This window comes from Dipteris shenzhenensis, chromosome 31 (genome assembly GCF_047967505.1).
Source record: "Dipteris shenzhenensis isolate YYH24624 ecotype China chromosome 31, Dip_SZ_1.0, whole genome shotgun sequence".
Lineage (NCBI taxonomy): Eukaryota > Viridiplantae > Streptophyta > Polypodiopsida > Gleicheniales > Dipteridaceae > Dipteris > Dipteris shenzhenensis.
In genome coordinates, this window is record NC_141626.1 from 39,768,878 (window position 1) to 39,783,024 (window position 14,147).

The 14,147-nt window shown below is 49.5% G+C and overlaps 1 protein-coding gene across 1 annotated transcript in view; it reads left to right on the forward strand.

Annotated features, from left to right (window-relative positions):
* LOC147881451 (uncharacterized) overlaps positions 1-14,147 on the forward strand; it is a 576,232-nt gene that overhangs the window by 359,499 nt on the left and 202,586 nt on the right. Inside the window, exon 19 of the mRNA XM_087402392.1 lies at positions 10,452-10,637. Within this exon, the coding sequence (XP_087258518.1) occupies positions 10,452-10,637 (186 nt within the window). The remainder of the gene's footprint in view (positions 1-10,451; positions 10,638-14,147) is intronic.

The window sequence follows — 14,147 nt, forward strand, 5'->3', positions numbered from 1 at the left end:
GCAGAGTCAGCAGGCCCGAGTTCAGCGCCCTCTTAGGTAGGAGCAGTAGGAGTCTCAGACCCATGGGTTACCCCCTCGGAAGGGAACTGGACACAGGTTAAAAAGAAAAAGAAATCAAGCAAGCAGGCCCGTAAACGCCACAGACAGAGGGCCAACCGCAAGGAGAAGGATAGGGTTGACCGAGAGGCCTTGAAAGAGGAATAGCAGGAGCCACCTCCCCCAGCAGCAGAGGCCATTGTCCATCCAGCTGATCCTCCAGCTTCAGAAGTTCAGTCTCCGCACCCACTCTGGTGGAGAGCCCCAGGAGCTCCAGATGCGGCGATGGCGGAAGCCGCAGATGTTAGCCCGACAAGAGCCGATACAAAGCCTCAACGAGCCTAATCAGCAAGGGGGGTTGTGGTCGCCCTTTTCCCTCCTCCTCCCCCTCCCCGCCAGACCCCTCCCCCTCCTCCTCTTCACTTCCCCCTCCCCCTCCAGGTTTCCCCCCCTCCCCTCCCTCCCCCTCCCTCCCCCCTTCTATGGTCACTCTCACCACCCGTCCCCCGCCCTCTATCCCCCGCATCCCTACCTCTCACTCTCCCGCCGCCCCCCTCTCCGCTCCAGTAGCAGCTTCTTCCGCTTCGACACCCCTACCATTAGGCAAGGGAACAGCGACACCCCCTTCTGCTTCCTCATCGCAGCAGCAGGTCCGCTCAAAGAGGGATCCCAAGGGACGAGGCTCGTCTTCTTGGCCAACAGCTCCCAACTTCCAGCCTGGGCGTCCCTTACCACGGGACTTTTGGAGGTTAGGACCCTAGAACTATTTGGAGATCCCAGACTTATACCCTCTACCATTGGAGGTCATGCTCATGGCTCCACGACCATGTTCGTAGTCATCCGCAGTACCTGATGCTCCGATAGGAGTTATAGAGGGCAGTGGTAGAGCGGGCAGTGGACATCCTTATGATTCAGGAGCACATGTTTTCAGCAGCAGACATCAAATGATGCCATCACCTTCTCTCAAGGAGAGGTCCAGAGGAGTGGTCTCCTGCAATAGGACGGAGCGGAGGGGTCTGTATCTCAGTCCACAGACTTTGGCTTCAGAGGTCTACGATCAAGGCGAGCTCACCAGGGCGGGCAGTTTGGATGGGAGTTTGGATGGGAGAGTCCAGGATTGGAATCCTGAACGTGTATGCCCCAGCATGTAGATAGCACCGCCTGACCTTTTGGAGGGGGCTGTCAGAGTGTCTTCCGGATGTTGACTCCTCGATAGTTGGAGGGGACTTCAACAACCTGGAGTTTGGGGAAGACAAGTAGAGCGGCGCCTCGTTCTCAGAGATGCTAGCAGCAGAGCGTAGTACTTGGGAGCAGTTCATTTTCATGATCAGTGGCACAGACCCGTGGAGAGAGCCAGAGTTCAGCAGGACTCCTGGCAGCCTTCTCTTCTCCTTTGGATAGAGGAGACACGATGGATTGCTCGAGATATTAGACCGCTTCTATGTTGGGGACTGGGCATTACACAGAGGCGGTTCTACCGAGATTCTGGCAAGTACCACGATGTCCGACCACTCTCCAGTGGTACTTCACTTGGATCAGCCCCGCCGAGGTCTCCCCCAGAAGAGGGTACGCATTCCAGAGGACCTCTTGCAGGACGAGGAGATTCAGCAGGTTATGGTAGAGATCTGGGAGCACTCAGAGATGGCACCGAGTGAGGGCTGGGCTGCATGGGTGGCAGATGTGAATCAGAGGAGCAGTGTGGAGCTGCAAGCTCACGCCCTTAGGTGGAGGAGGACCCTTCAGGAGCATGAGCGGGCTTTGAGGAGAGACCTCGCCTCCATCGAGAGGCTCAGGGAGCAGGACTCAGTTTCTCAGTGGCTTCATGACAGATTGGAGAGCGCTCGTCTCGAGCTTTAGGACACGGAGCTGCAACGGGCTGAGTTCTCCTACCATTCCTCCCGGGCCCGATGGGTACAACAGGGGGACAGGATGACGAAGCAATTCTTTCAGACCACTGGTCCCCAATCGACCGGCACACAGCTACAGCGTCTTCGGGACTCACAGGGCATCATGCACACTGACCCACAAGAGATTCTTGACATGACCACCGGATTTTATAGCTAGCTCTTTCAGACAGAGAGGATGACCCGAGCTGGTCTTGTGGCCCGAGAGCTAGTTTGGGATCATGTTCCGACAGTAGTCTCGCGGGACTTATGCAGCAGACTTGAGGAGCCTTTCACATATGAGGAGCTCTGGGAAGCCCTCAAGGCTCTCCCGACCCAAAAGTGCCCAGGGGAGGATGGCTTGACTCCGGCCTTCTTTTGAAGCTTTTGGGATATTATCTCCACCCCTTTCCGTTTAGCTTGCCAGGAGATTTTTGACACATGCCTTCTCCCTCCATCCTTGTGCAGGGGGTGGATCTGTTTGATCCCGAAAGGGGGAGATAGGTCAGATATCCGACAATGGAGGCCGATCGCTCTGCTTGATACTGCATACAAGATCCTCACCAAGGTCTTGAGTTTGCGGTTACGGCCCCATCTTACCAACATCATCCATGACACACAGACTGGGTTCGTGCAGGAGCGCAACATCCTGGACAACATCTTCACGTTTTGGGAGGCAGTGGATTGGTCCAGGGAGGAGTCATAGCCATTGGCCATCCTTCTCTTGGACTTTGAGAAGGCCTATGACAGGGTGGAGTGGTCTTTCCTGGAGGGCACTATGAGGAGATTGGGCTTCTCAGATAGATGGGTCAGAGGAGTTTCAGCGCTATACGCAGGGAGCTCTAGTTAGATGATTATTGGAGGACACACAAGCGAGGCCTTTCCTCTCTCTCGCTCGGTTTGCAAGGGCTGCCCACTAGCTCCCTTCCTCTTCTTGTTTGTAGCGGAGGCTCTGGGCTACTATTTGAGATCACAGGTTGCGGGTTTGACAGGGTTGAGGCTCCCAATCAGGCAGGAGGAGGAGCTTCTTGACTCGGAGTTTGTAGATGACATGGCCTTGTATGTTGAGGGTACCACGGCGGGTCTAGAGAGATTGGCTATCTATTGTGAGGCCTCGGGGGCACAGATCAACTGGACGAAATCCATAGGCTTCTTCACAGGCTTTGATGAGACACAGGAGATCCATGAATGGGGGAGTGACTGGTTTCAGATGGATACCGCAGGGCCAGACAGCGAGATACCTCGGATGCTAGGTGGGTCTTGACATCACAACAGAGCAGTAGATTGCCCCGGTCCTTGAGAGTGTTCAGCGCAAGCTTCTCTATTTGAGCTCGGCCAAACTCTCTTGCAGGTCACGCCTTAGCGGCAAACCAGGTCCTTCTTGCCACTACCCGGTATATTGCCTCCTCTTGGTGCTTTCACAGACGATGCATTGGGCAGCCCCGATGGTTGGTACGAAACTTCCTTTGGGTAGGTTCACATGGCACGAGGAACACTAGGGCCCGAGTAGCTTGGCAGACGGTGATCATGCTGCAGGCACTGGGAGGCTTGGGTATCATTGATCTGGAGATGCAGAGCATGGCCCTTCTGGGCAAGTTGGTGGTTTGTGGCCTCACCCCAAGTGCCAAGCCTTAGAAGCTCCTCTTAAAGAGAGGGCTTCTGAGGAACACCCCACGCACTGAGGGACAGTGGCAGCCTTCACATAGATGGATCTTCTCAGAGGCCTCCCTTACGGGGAAGGGCTCCCCCCTGATGAGGAGTCTTCACAGAGTTTGGCAGAGAGTCACAGGGGGTCTCATCCGTGCTCCGCTTAGATGCAGAGAGGAGTTCGAGCATCAGCCCCTTATGTGGCACCCAGAGGTCAGAGATCAAGAGGGACGTGAGTGGACTCACATTGGTTGGGCACACTGGGACAGTGGTCCAGCAAGGACTTTTGGTCGCTGGAGCAGACTACCTATGGAGGCAGAGGCGAGACTTGGTGCCGTAGCACATCTAAGAGCGGCAGGGAAGTGGATGGGCGAGATCAACTTAGCCATTCCTGAGTCCTGGTGGGAAGGACTTCACATTTGGATAGACAGCAAATGGTTGGGGCAGTTTTCCCGTACTGGTGTTCCCTTGAGGATTTTGATGCAGCACGGCAATACACACCCCGACTTCTTCTGTGTAGGACCTGGATGCCTACTTCAGCCCCTCACTAGGAGTGACCCTAAGATGGATGGGAGTCTTGATGGGATACACTGGCAGATGATCAGAGTGGTAGGATGCTTGGGGAAGGAGTGGCACATTGATCCTCCCAGTATCTTAGAGCAGGACGCCTCTAGATGGCGCCTGTGGCTATGGGAGGGTCAACCCCTGAGGGAGGTCCAGTGGGACCCGGGGAGTAGTTCTGGCCCTCCAGGGGCAGCCTAGCTAAGACAATAGATGAGGTGCCTTTCTTTTCCTAGGAGACTTTAGATGGACTCGTCGAGATGGACTCCCTCGAGGGAGAGACACTGGGTGACCCACCGGGATGTTCGCTCCAGGTTTTGGATGCAGTTGTGGTCCAGCTTGCAGCCAAGGAAGATTTCATGCTTCTTCTGGTTGGCAGCTCACGGAGGCTTGGCCATCGGGCCATGGTTGGTGGAGCAGATGCGGGTGGAGGGGCAGTGCCATTGCTGCTCAGATGGTGTCCTGGAGACTATCCCACACTGCCTATGGAGCTGTCGTAGCACAACGAGGATCTGGATGAGAGCCCTCAGGCTCATGACATGTATGCAGAGTCTTCACAGAGACTTTACCTGGGGGATGGTGGCTTGGTTGACAGAGGGAGGACATGCGTTTCAGATTCATGAGATCTCCCCAGGCTACTGGATACAGAGTCAGAGCATTCAGAGGATTGCACTCCACGAGGCAGCCCCCCCTGACGCCCTAGCTCCTCCTTCTCCTAGGGAAGACAGTGTTTGGGAGGTGGTAGCCAGCATCACGGCTTGGATCATTTGGGTGGCTCGCTGTAGTCTTGTGATGGGAGAGCACCCGGTTCCACCCTCGACTACCTTGGTTGCCATCTAGCAGGATATCATTTACACTCTAGGGTCCACCTGGGAGCGTGGGACTCCAGGCTTCAAGGTGACTATTGAGAGGCGTGCTCGTTTCTGCAAGGATTGGCCTGTAGGTGTTTTCTACATCTTCACTCTGTGAGGGATTCGCTGGCTGTATAGTCCCCCCACTTGGCTGTTAGCCCCAGTTCCAGAGATCCCCTAAGCAGTGAGCTGGGCTTCTCTGGAACAGGCCAGTTTTTCTTTCAGGCCTTTTCCGGTTTTTTCATACTCAGCACCTTCGAGGCTGTTGTCTTGTATGAAATCTTTCAAGCATTAATATAAGGTTCCTTTCTTTGAAAAAAAATTAAATGAGTTGAGTGATTTGACAAGTGACAAGTACAATGCCTTTATAGGATAGGCACACACACACTAAGTACCAAATGTATATGGGATAAGTCCCAATATGAAGCATGACACTTCTAGACACCTAGTACTATAAAACTTACACTAGGACTCACTAGAACACATCAAAACTGACTCAACTTGACTCCATTTCTGCACACCCCCCCCATGGAGGAAAGGTGAGGGACTACTGGAATGGAACCCAGAACAAGATCTATGATGGTCATCGGACTGTGCAATGTCAGAACTAGACATGGCTCCCATGCAATCTCAAATGCTAAAGTCTGAGCATGGTTTAGAGGTCGTACTGAGCACTCTCATGGCTTTATGTCCCAAACATGACTCAGAAGCTTAGGTCTTAGCATGGGTGTATGACCAACTTAGAGGTCTAGGAAACCAGAGCACCAACATCCTGAAACTCGAATGCCAGGCTTGATAGATAGACCCATCTAAGACTAATACAAAGTAGGTTCCCGCAATACATACCCCCTTGGCTCAAGGGACTAATGAGGGGACATGGAGCCACACACAAGAAAATAAACAATGAATACATCATTTCAGGAGGACTATCTAAGTCAAAGAACCTTTATTGACTCAAGAAAACCATAATTGCATTCATTTTGGGAGACTACCCAGGCCAAAGTACCCTTGACTTAAACATATAAAAAATAGGAAATATGTCATTCGTTTTATGTATAGCAAAGACAGGGAACCCGTAAAATATCTCCAAGTGGTTGCCTGCACTAATGTGCACATCCTAGTCGATGAAGTATGTCGATGAAGATCATGGCGAGAATGCCCCGAACGATATGTCGATGTTGGCTATGGGAGTAGCTACACGGAGCAATCATATGGTGACTCTCAAAATGTCACGATGTGAGTCACCAAGATCGGAGTAGAGCCTCAAATTTGAGCAATTATGCCCAAAGGAGGCAAAATGCCCAAACGAATGTACAAAATAGTAATGAAATTACATGAATTTTGAGAAATCCCCAAAAAATTTACATGTCAGAGGCTTCAATTATTCCAAAGGACTGCAAAAGTCAGAAAAGCCTAAATTCTAGAAATTAGGGTTTTTGTCAAAAATTAGGGTTAGACCAAAAACTGGTTGAAATGTGCAGAATTGTAACCCCAAGTGCAGATCAGGCCAAAAATCCCAAAATCCCCAAAAAATTTCCGAGTAATTGGAAAGAAATTTGAAAATGAGAAATTAGGACAGTTTGGCCAGAGGCAGATCTTCAAATACCTATATCTTTTCGTAAAGACGTCGGATTGACAAGATGTAAAAAGGAAAAATGTAGCTCTCAATGAGATCTACATTTTTATTTTATGACTGAACTTCAAATTTTATGCCGTTTGTCCTTTTGAGTAGTCGTAAATATTGCGACCCTTCTTTTTTTGATGATTTTGGCACGGGCAGCTTCAATAGTGACGATGAGGGGGTGATCTCGTGCTGCTCCCCGAATCCCTTGCTGCCCCACTTCTTACCTCCCTCCCTGCCCCTCTCTCCTCCCTCCCTTCAGCCCCCTCCCTGCCTCTCCTCTCCCTCCTCCCTCAGCCCCTCCTTGCCTCCCTCCCCCCGTCCTCTCAGCCCTCTACCCCTACCCCCTTCCCTTGCTCCTCAGCTCCCTCTCCCCCGACCCTACCCCTGCATCTCAGCCCCCCTCCCCCACCCTCTATACCCGCCTCTCAGCCCCCTCTCCCCCACCCTCTACCCCCCCCGCCCCCTCAGCCCCTTCCCCCGTCCCCCTCCCCCCGCCTTCCTCACCTCCTCTCCCACCCCTTCAGGCTCTCTGCCTCTCCCCTCCCCTCCTCCTTCAGCCCCTGTCCTTTCATCTCCCCCGCCCTTTCCTTTTCAGCCTATACCTCCCCCCATTCCTAGCCTCTTCTAGCCTCTCCCTCTGCCCTCACCCTCACCCTCTTCTAGTCTCTCTCTCAGACTTTCCTTTGCCTTCACCCTCTTCCTAAGTGGCTTTTAGTCGGACGGAGCTCAACAGTGTTCGAGTCGGCCTTTCCACCCCAATTGATGATGGCTCTGCCTTCAACCAATCCTCGCCCACTTCCACCGGTTGCGAAAACCATGACATTCTCAAAAGACGAGCTGCAGCAGCTCAAAAAAGATATAGAGCAGGAGAGCTTGACATCGCTCTTTGCTCGCATCCATGGGTCCCACACTTCCAGGTTATAGGCTAGGGACCGGATGCTCGCCGCTCTACCTGGAGACCTCGCAGGGCACCTCAGAGATGGTCGTTTGCTTGGTCGAGGTTTCTTTCAGGTTGTTTGCATGCCATGAGAAATTTCCTCACATGAGCTTCCGCATCCTCATATAGGTAATATTTGAACTTCTGAGTCTTCACATGGACCTTGTTGAGTAACTCAAGAAGTCTGGCTTTTTCTCCAGGACTGAGAACCACGATACCCCTACCAGAAGCTGAAGTGGGGGGAAGAGCTGAAGGGCCTCCCGACGGAGCAGTACTCAATGTAGGTATCGTGGAGACATATGGTGGAGCGGCTAATGAGACTACACCCCATGCGGGAGACCATATTGGTGAAGTTACTACTGATGTAGCCATGAGGAGATAGATGGTACTGCATATGCTACAAGCACTACCGTTGCAAAAGTAGATGGTGAAGACATAGGGAACGTGGGGGATTATGCAAGACTCTGAAATCTGAACACTTTCCCAATAAGGAGCTCTAATGGGCTTCTAGCTCCTAATACTAAGCTGAAACTCCTAGCATTAAAGGGAGGATCTTCTCATGGTTCCCTCCTCTATCCAAACTCCCCCTTCTTAGGGTCCCAATGCAAATACACTATGGGACACCTCCATAAGGAAAATCCTCCATGTACCCAAGAGAATGCTCTCCAAGCTTGGGTCTGTGACTTGTGGCTGTTGTTCGAGTGATGTGTACTTTGGCCAACCTGGTCATTCTCTCATCCTTTGTGTTTCCTTAGTGTATGGGGATTGTTCAGGACTCTCCGGTGCATGATGACTTGTCTCTCCTTGTGTTCATGTTGTGGACTCTCATTCCGATGTGACCATCACCTTGCATAACGGTGCAATTTGCTGCATTACAACTCACGACACTCGCACATCACAACACGGTGCACTCAGCCTGATCCATTGCATTAGAGCTTACGACACCCATGCTTCTCATATCAGTGGCCTCTGGCCCAATAACACCTCTGAAAGGATAGGAACCCCCCCTCAAATGGTTTATGGCAATCAGGGTGGGACACTGCTGGTGTTGAGTAGCAAGAGGAACCCACTTCAACGGGAGTAGTGCCTACTTCAGCACCGGACTTGACATCCAGTGGTCAAGCTACTATTCCCTCTGTTATGCATAACCACGGTCCTTCAAGTTTAGTTTCTGCATCCATGACACCCGTGGGTTCTCATTTTTCTCCAGTCTTATCCCTACCCTCTACGCTGCCATTTCCATTATCTATGTCCTTTCCTACTACTACTTCTCCATCATACATGGCTTCGACCCCTTCCTTATCTTTCCCAACTGCCTCTGCATCCTCATTGTATATTGTCAACTTCATTGATGACTATTCTAGATTCACATGGCTCTTCCTCATGAAGACTAAATCTGAAGTGTTTTATTGGTTCAAAGAGTTCAAAGGCTTGGCTGAGAACCAAACCAATTCTAGGATACAAATATTTTGTTAAGACAATGGGGGAGAGTACACATCAAATGCCTTTGAAGGGTATTTGAAGGAAAATGGGATCAAGCATCACAAGACCATGCCATACACACTGTAGCACAATCCTATCTAAGAGAAAAAGAATAGGACACTTGTGGAAATGACAAGATGCATTCTGAAATGCAAGAAAGTGTCAAAGGCATTTTGGGGAGAGGCCATTACTGAAAGATCATAGTGGTAGGGAGAGAAGCAAGCTAACACTAGGAATGGAAAGGAAAGATAATAAGCATAATGGAGATGAAATGGAAAGAAAATGAAAGCAATGGACAAGTACTCACATGATACCAAATTGCTAGATCCACTTTCAACTATTGCTTCTTATTGGGTTTAGCTTGTATCTCTTGGCTCATAAGAAGCAAGATGGATTCTCTCTTTCCTCTAGTGAAATAGAGTATAAATCAGCAAATGCAACCACTATGGAATGCATGTGGTTAAGGAATCTTTTGCATGACGACTTGCATCATGCATAGGATGCCTCTCTCCTTTACGACAGCCAGAGTTGCATTGCCATTGGCAACAATCGTGCATTTCATGCTCACATGAATTGAAAATCATCATCACTACATACAGGATTGTATTTCAGATGGGCTCATTGACCTTATCTATTGCTCCACTGAGGACAATGTGGCAGATATCTTCACCAAAAGTCTGTCAGCACCTCTTTTCACACGTCGTGGATATGGCTTGGGGATCAGAGACATTAAAACAGTGTCAAGGGGGGTTGTAAAATGACATTGTTTCTTTTGTACTCCCATAGGTTGCTATATCCACGCATGGATGAATTTGTGCAACCATGGTACTTTAGGTACAACAGGTTCTTCTGAGATCATTTCAAAGTACTTCAGCCATATCATTGATGGGGATTTGTAGACACATAAAATGATATGGTGGTGTACAATAGACTAGGACTTAGTCTATTTTGGTGTGTAGTACTTGGATGCTCTTCTTCACTTGTGTTCACAACCTTTCTCCATTTGCTCCTTAATCCTTATGCACTACCAAGTACACCATGTATAACTTGAGAACATGCCTATCTTGGACTATTCCTTGCGAATATCTCATCATAGTTTGTGCATATCTTTCTCCAATGTAGCCATTTTTAGTTTCTTTTGTGTGTTGTGTAGGCATATGTCCTAGATTTCATGTCTAATTTTTTGGGTATCACAAGGTCTCAGACTTTATAAAATCACAAAAGTTCTGGAGAATTCAAAAGGGTGGCTTGCAGAATAAAAATACTGTAACCTCTAGTTGTAGATAACAAAGGCTGATTTTGCAGAAAAATAGAAGTCATAAATGTGAGTTGTAGCTGTGAATAGCTATTGCAAGAAATGCTGCATATGTTCCAGAGAAAAATGTTTCGCATCAATTTCTGACATGTATGCTTTCACACTGCTTCTGCAGAGGTTTCTTCTATTCAGAAAATTGCAGATAATCCGAGAGGATTTCAATAAAAAGTTTGCAAACTTCCAAGACATTAAAGACTCCACTGTAGAGAAGATTCGGGACATGCACTCAAGAGTTCTAGAACTGCAAAGAAACCTGGGTTTGAAAGATGACTTCTTTTTGCCTCAACTGGATCGCCATGACGTTAGTACGAAATATTAATTCTTCTTTCTGATGCTGATATTATCAATACAAACTTATTTTCTGTTATTCTGTGCATGTTTATATGAAATTAGGACTTTGAGAGTGTATTTACAGTAAAGGATGAAGAAGTTCAGGTTCCAAATAGTGTTTGTGGAACAAAGAAAAGAGGGGCAGGGACAGATGATATGCTGGCTGATAACAAAAGGTATGTTATCGGTAAGATACGAGGTGTTTGGAGGGTAAAGAATCATCTTTACATTTCAATGCATTTTGCACATAATTTTTTTTTTTCATGAAAAACAATTCTATTAAGATTGAAAAGTCCCCAAAATTGTTCAAGTCAAAAGCACACCATGCATAGAATGAGAAACTAAGAAAGTAGTTTTCTTCGGTCCCCTGTCATTAAAACAAATTTATTTGTACTTGTCACTTGTCAAATCACTCAACTCATTCAAGTACAAGCTACTTTGGTCTACATGTGAGTATTTAAATAAAAGAGTGATATATTCCATTCAAAACAAATAATACAACAGGTGGGAGAGAAAGTACTCTATCCCTAGCCTCAACAATGTGGCAAAAAAGCCATGGAGGTGGTCTAAAATGCCACGACATCCCAAAAGGGGTCAAATGAAAAAATAATGAGCAGTCCCATGCCCTCATGAAGGATATAAGTCTCCCACGAGCTGCCAAAGAGGTGCTTGTACACCGCTCCCACTGACTCCTGAGAGTGAAGATAATCTCCGCCCAAATGGAAGCGAGAGTGTCAACCTCCATGCATAAATGGCCCCCAAGGACAAAAGAACATCGCGAACACCATATCTGCCATAGGGTAATGCTGGAAATCACCTCCCAGGCTGACCCTGCAGCTGAAGTAGGCATGGAATCCTGAGCTGCTGGTACCGGTACCAAAAGTAAATCCTGCGGCTGCATGATGTTGGCCTCTGTGGGACCCCGTTTTTGGTGACGCTGCATGAAGAAACCGTGGTCTCCTGGCTCTGACTCAAAGAGAGTAAAGGCTCCAGATCCTCTCCCCCAAAGGGCAGCGCCCCAAGTCATTAGAAAGGACTCAGATGTAACATATGAGAACAACCTGAAGATACCTGTCCATACCACTCTAGAGCTGGTGCAACTCCATAAACAATGCTTGCTAGATTCCTCTGCAAGCTGACAACGCATACACAAGGAGGGTCTACCCATCTGCTGAAGCCAAGTACCCACAGGTATGCCCCTATGTATAGTGAGCCAAAGAAAGTAGAAGACTTTCGTGGCTCTACTGATGCCCCAAAAGTGGGTCCAGTAGCTCTGCAGTAAATCCTTGTGCGTGCCAATGCTGGGAAGTTAGGTGATGAGAGTCTCTCTGCTGAAGCCTCTAACTTGCACTCGTCGAGTACTGGAAAAATGAAAGAGGACTAACGCCTACCACTGGAGCAGGCCATGCCCACTCACCTGGGTCCTAGTCAAGCTCCGCAAGAGGTCGACCCTGAAAAATCCAAAGTCTCCATCTAGTATCCTCTGCAATGGTCAACCTGGAAGGATCTGTGGCCCATTCCTTACCCAGGCAACCAATGACCCCGACTCTCTGCCAAAGGAGCTCCTGTCGATCCAGGAGTTGAGTGGGATACAATCTGTGAGAGGAGTCCGTCTCATAATAAATAAATGGTGCCGGTCCTAAACGAACTCCAATGCATAGCCCAACCTCACTAAAACAACCTGACCAAGTAGAGATGGGATGAACATAGGCTGGATCTGCAAGTATATCCCTCCACTCCTGAGGAATAGCTCTTATGATCAGTAATCTGGTGGCAGCAATCTGTCCAAGTGGCCCATGTCTATCTCTGATCACCTCCTCTGACATCTCCACACCTCCTCTGAACCAATCTCTGACTGTCACAACCCCCTGATCATGCCATCTGGCCAAGGGAGTCCTAAGTCTTGTACCAGGGGAAGATCCTTGTTACCCAACCAGGGGGTTATGGTAAAGTGGCTATCTGGCAATTTCCTCTCTGGAGGAGGGAACTTCTCTGATGAGGTGCTGTCGAAAATGATCCCATATCTGAATAAGCCTTTTCACAAGTGGTGAGGAAGGCTGAGAATGCTGGTCCATCAGGAAGATCCAACTGACTCTATCTGCCCACTGACCTACTGCTGACCCTGATACAAAACCCTCTGCTACATCTGGACCCCATCTCCCGTGGAGTACGAAATCAAAGTAGGCAAAGGTCGAGGAGGGGGGAACTCTGAAGTGAGTCTGACCCTCGTAACACCTGTACCAGCAAGTGACTGAGCATAGGAAAGTCTAGCACCTGATGGGATGACTGTACCTGCCACACTAGCCATATGCTCCACCGCTCTGCGACAAGAGCTAACCTCATTAGGAAGTCGAGGGAAAAGCATCCAAAAAGAGACCTGGCACGGTCCCGGGGAAGTAGAACTGAACTGCTTCCGCCAAGGCCACAAATGGATGACTCTACTCTGAAACTAAATCGGTGATCTCATAAGTACTCTTTGAGCCTGCTCTGTAGACTGAAGGCCAAAAGAAAAGTACCCTCTGCCAAGCAATCGGAAAACCGTAACTGAGACACCCAATGAGGCCATGCTGGTGTAACTGTTGGCCTCTACCGGGTACAAAGCCAATGATGTGCGTCAAATGAAAACCCTCCTCTGCTACCTCAATCATCTGCACAATGTCGGGAGGAAAAGAAACTGTGACTTCAATCTCCTCAGGTTTGGCGAGGGCGCGGCCAGATAGCAGGCTGAAGGGGGGGGTGCGATGTGCGGCCAGACAGGCTGAAGGGGGGGCGACCTGAGCAGGGCACAACCAAGGGAGCCTGTGCAGCCAAGGCAGCAGGGCGCTGCCAAGGGAGCTGGGCGCAGCCAAGGGAGCAAGGCGCTGCCACGGGGCTGGGTGATGGCGATGGCCAAGGGAGCAAGGCGTTCCCATTTTATTATGTTTGCTATCTTTCCTTTCTGTTCCTAGTGTTAGCTTGCTTCTCTCCCTACCACTATGTTCCTTCATGTGGTATTAGAGCTATGTATCTAGCCCTTTCCCTACTCTCCATGCTCAATCTAGAGGATGAGGGAGGCCCACAAATGAAAGCTACCCTCTCCTCCAAGATAGAGCTCCCTTCCCTCACCCTTAGCCTCTCCATGAGCTGATCTACATCGATATTGGAGGTGCCATTGAAGACACTTTGGAGCTGTCAACTATAGTTGCTGCGTGGACTGCTACTTCAACTGTTCGGGCCACCCATTTGGTCACCATTCAGCGCCATCTCTGCCGGCCTCTGCTCGCTTTCTTGGGCCCCTTCTCTCCCATTCCATCCGCTTCCATTCTAGCCCACCATTCTCTGCTAATCTGCCCGCCATCTTTGCCTGTTATACAGCCCACCATTCTCTGCCATTCTGTGCCCTTTACAGCCCGCCAATCCTGTTCAGCTGCCCGTTTTCTGGCCCCCATGTACAGCAGCAAACTGCCCGCAGTGATCGTCTTCCCCATTGCTCGTCTGCCCA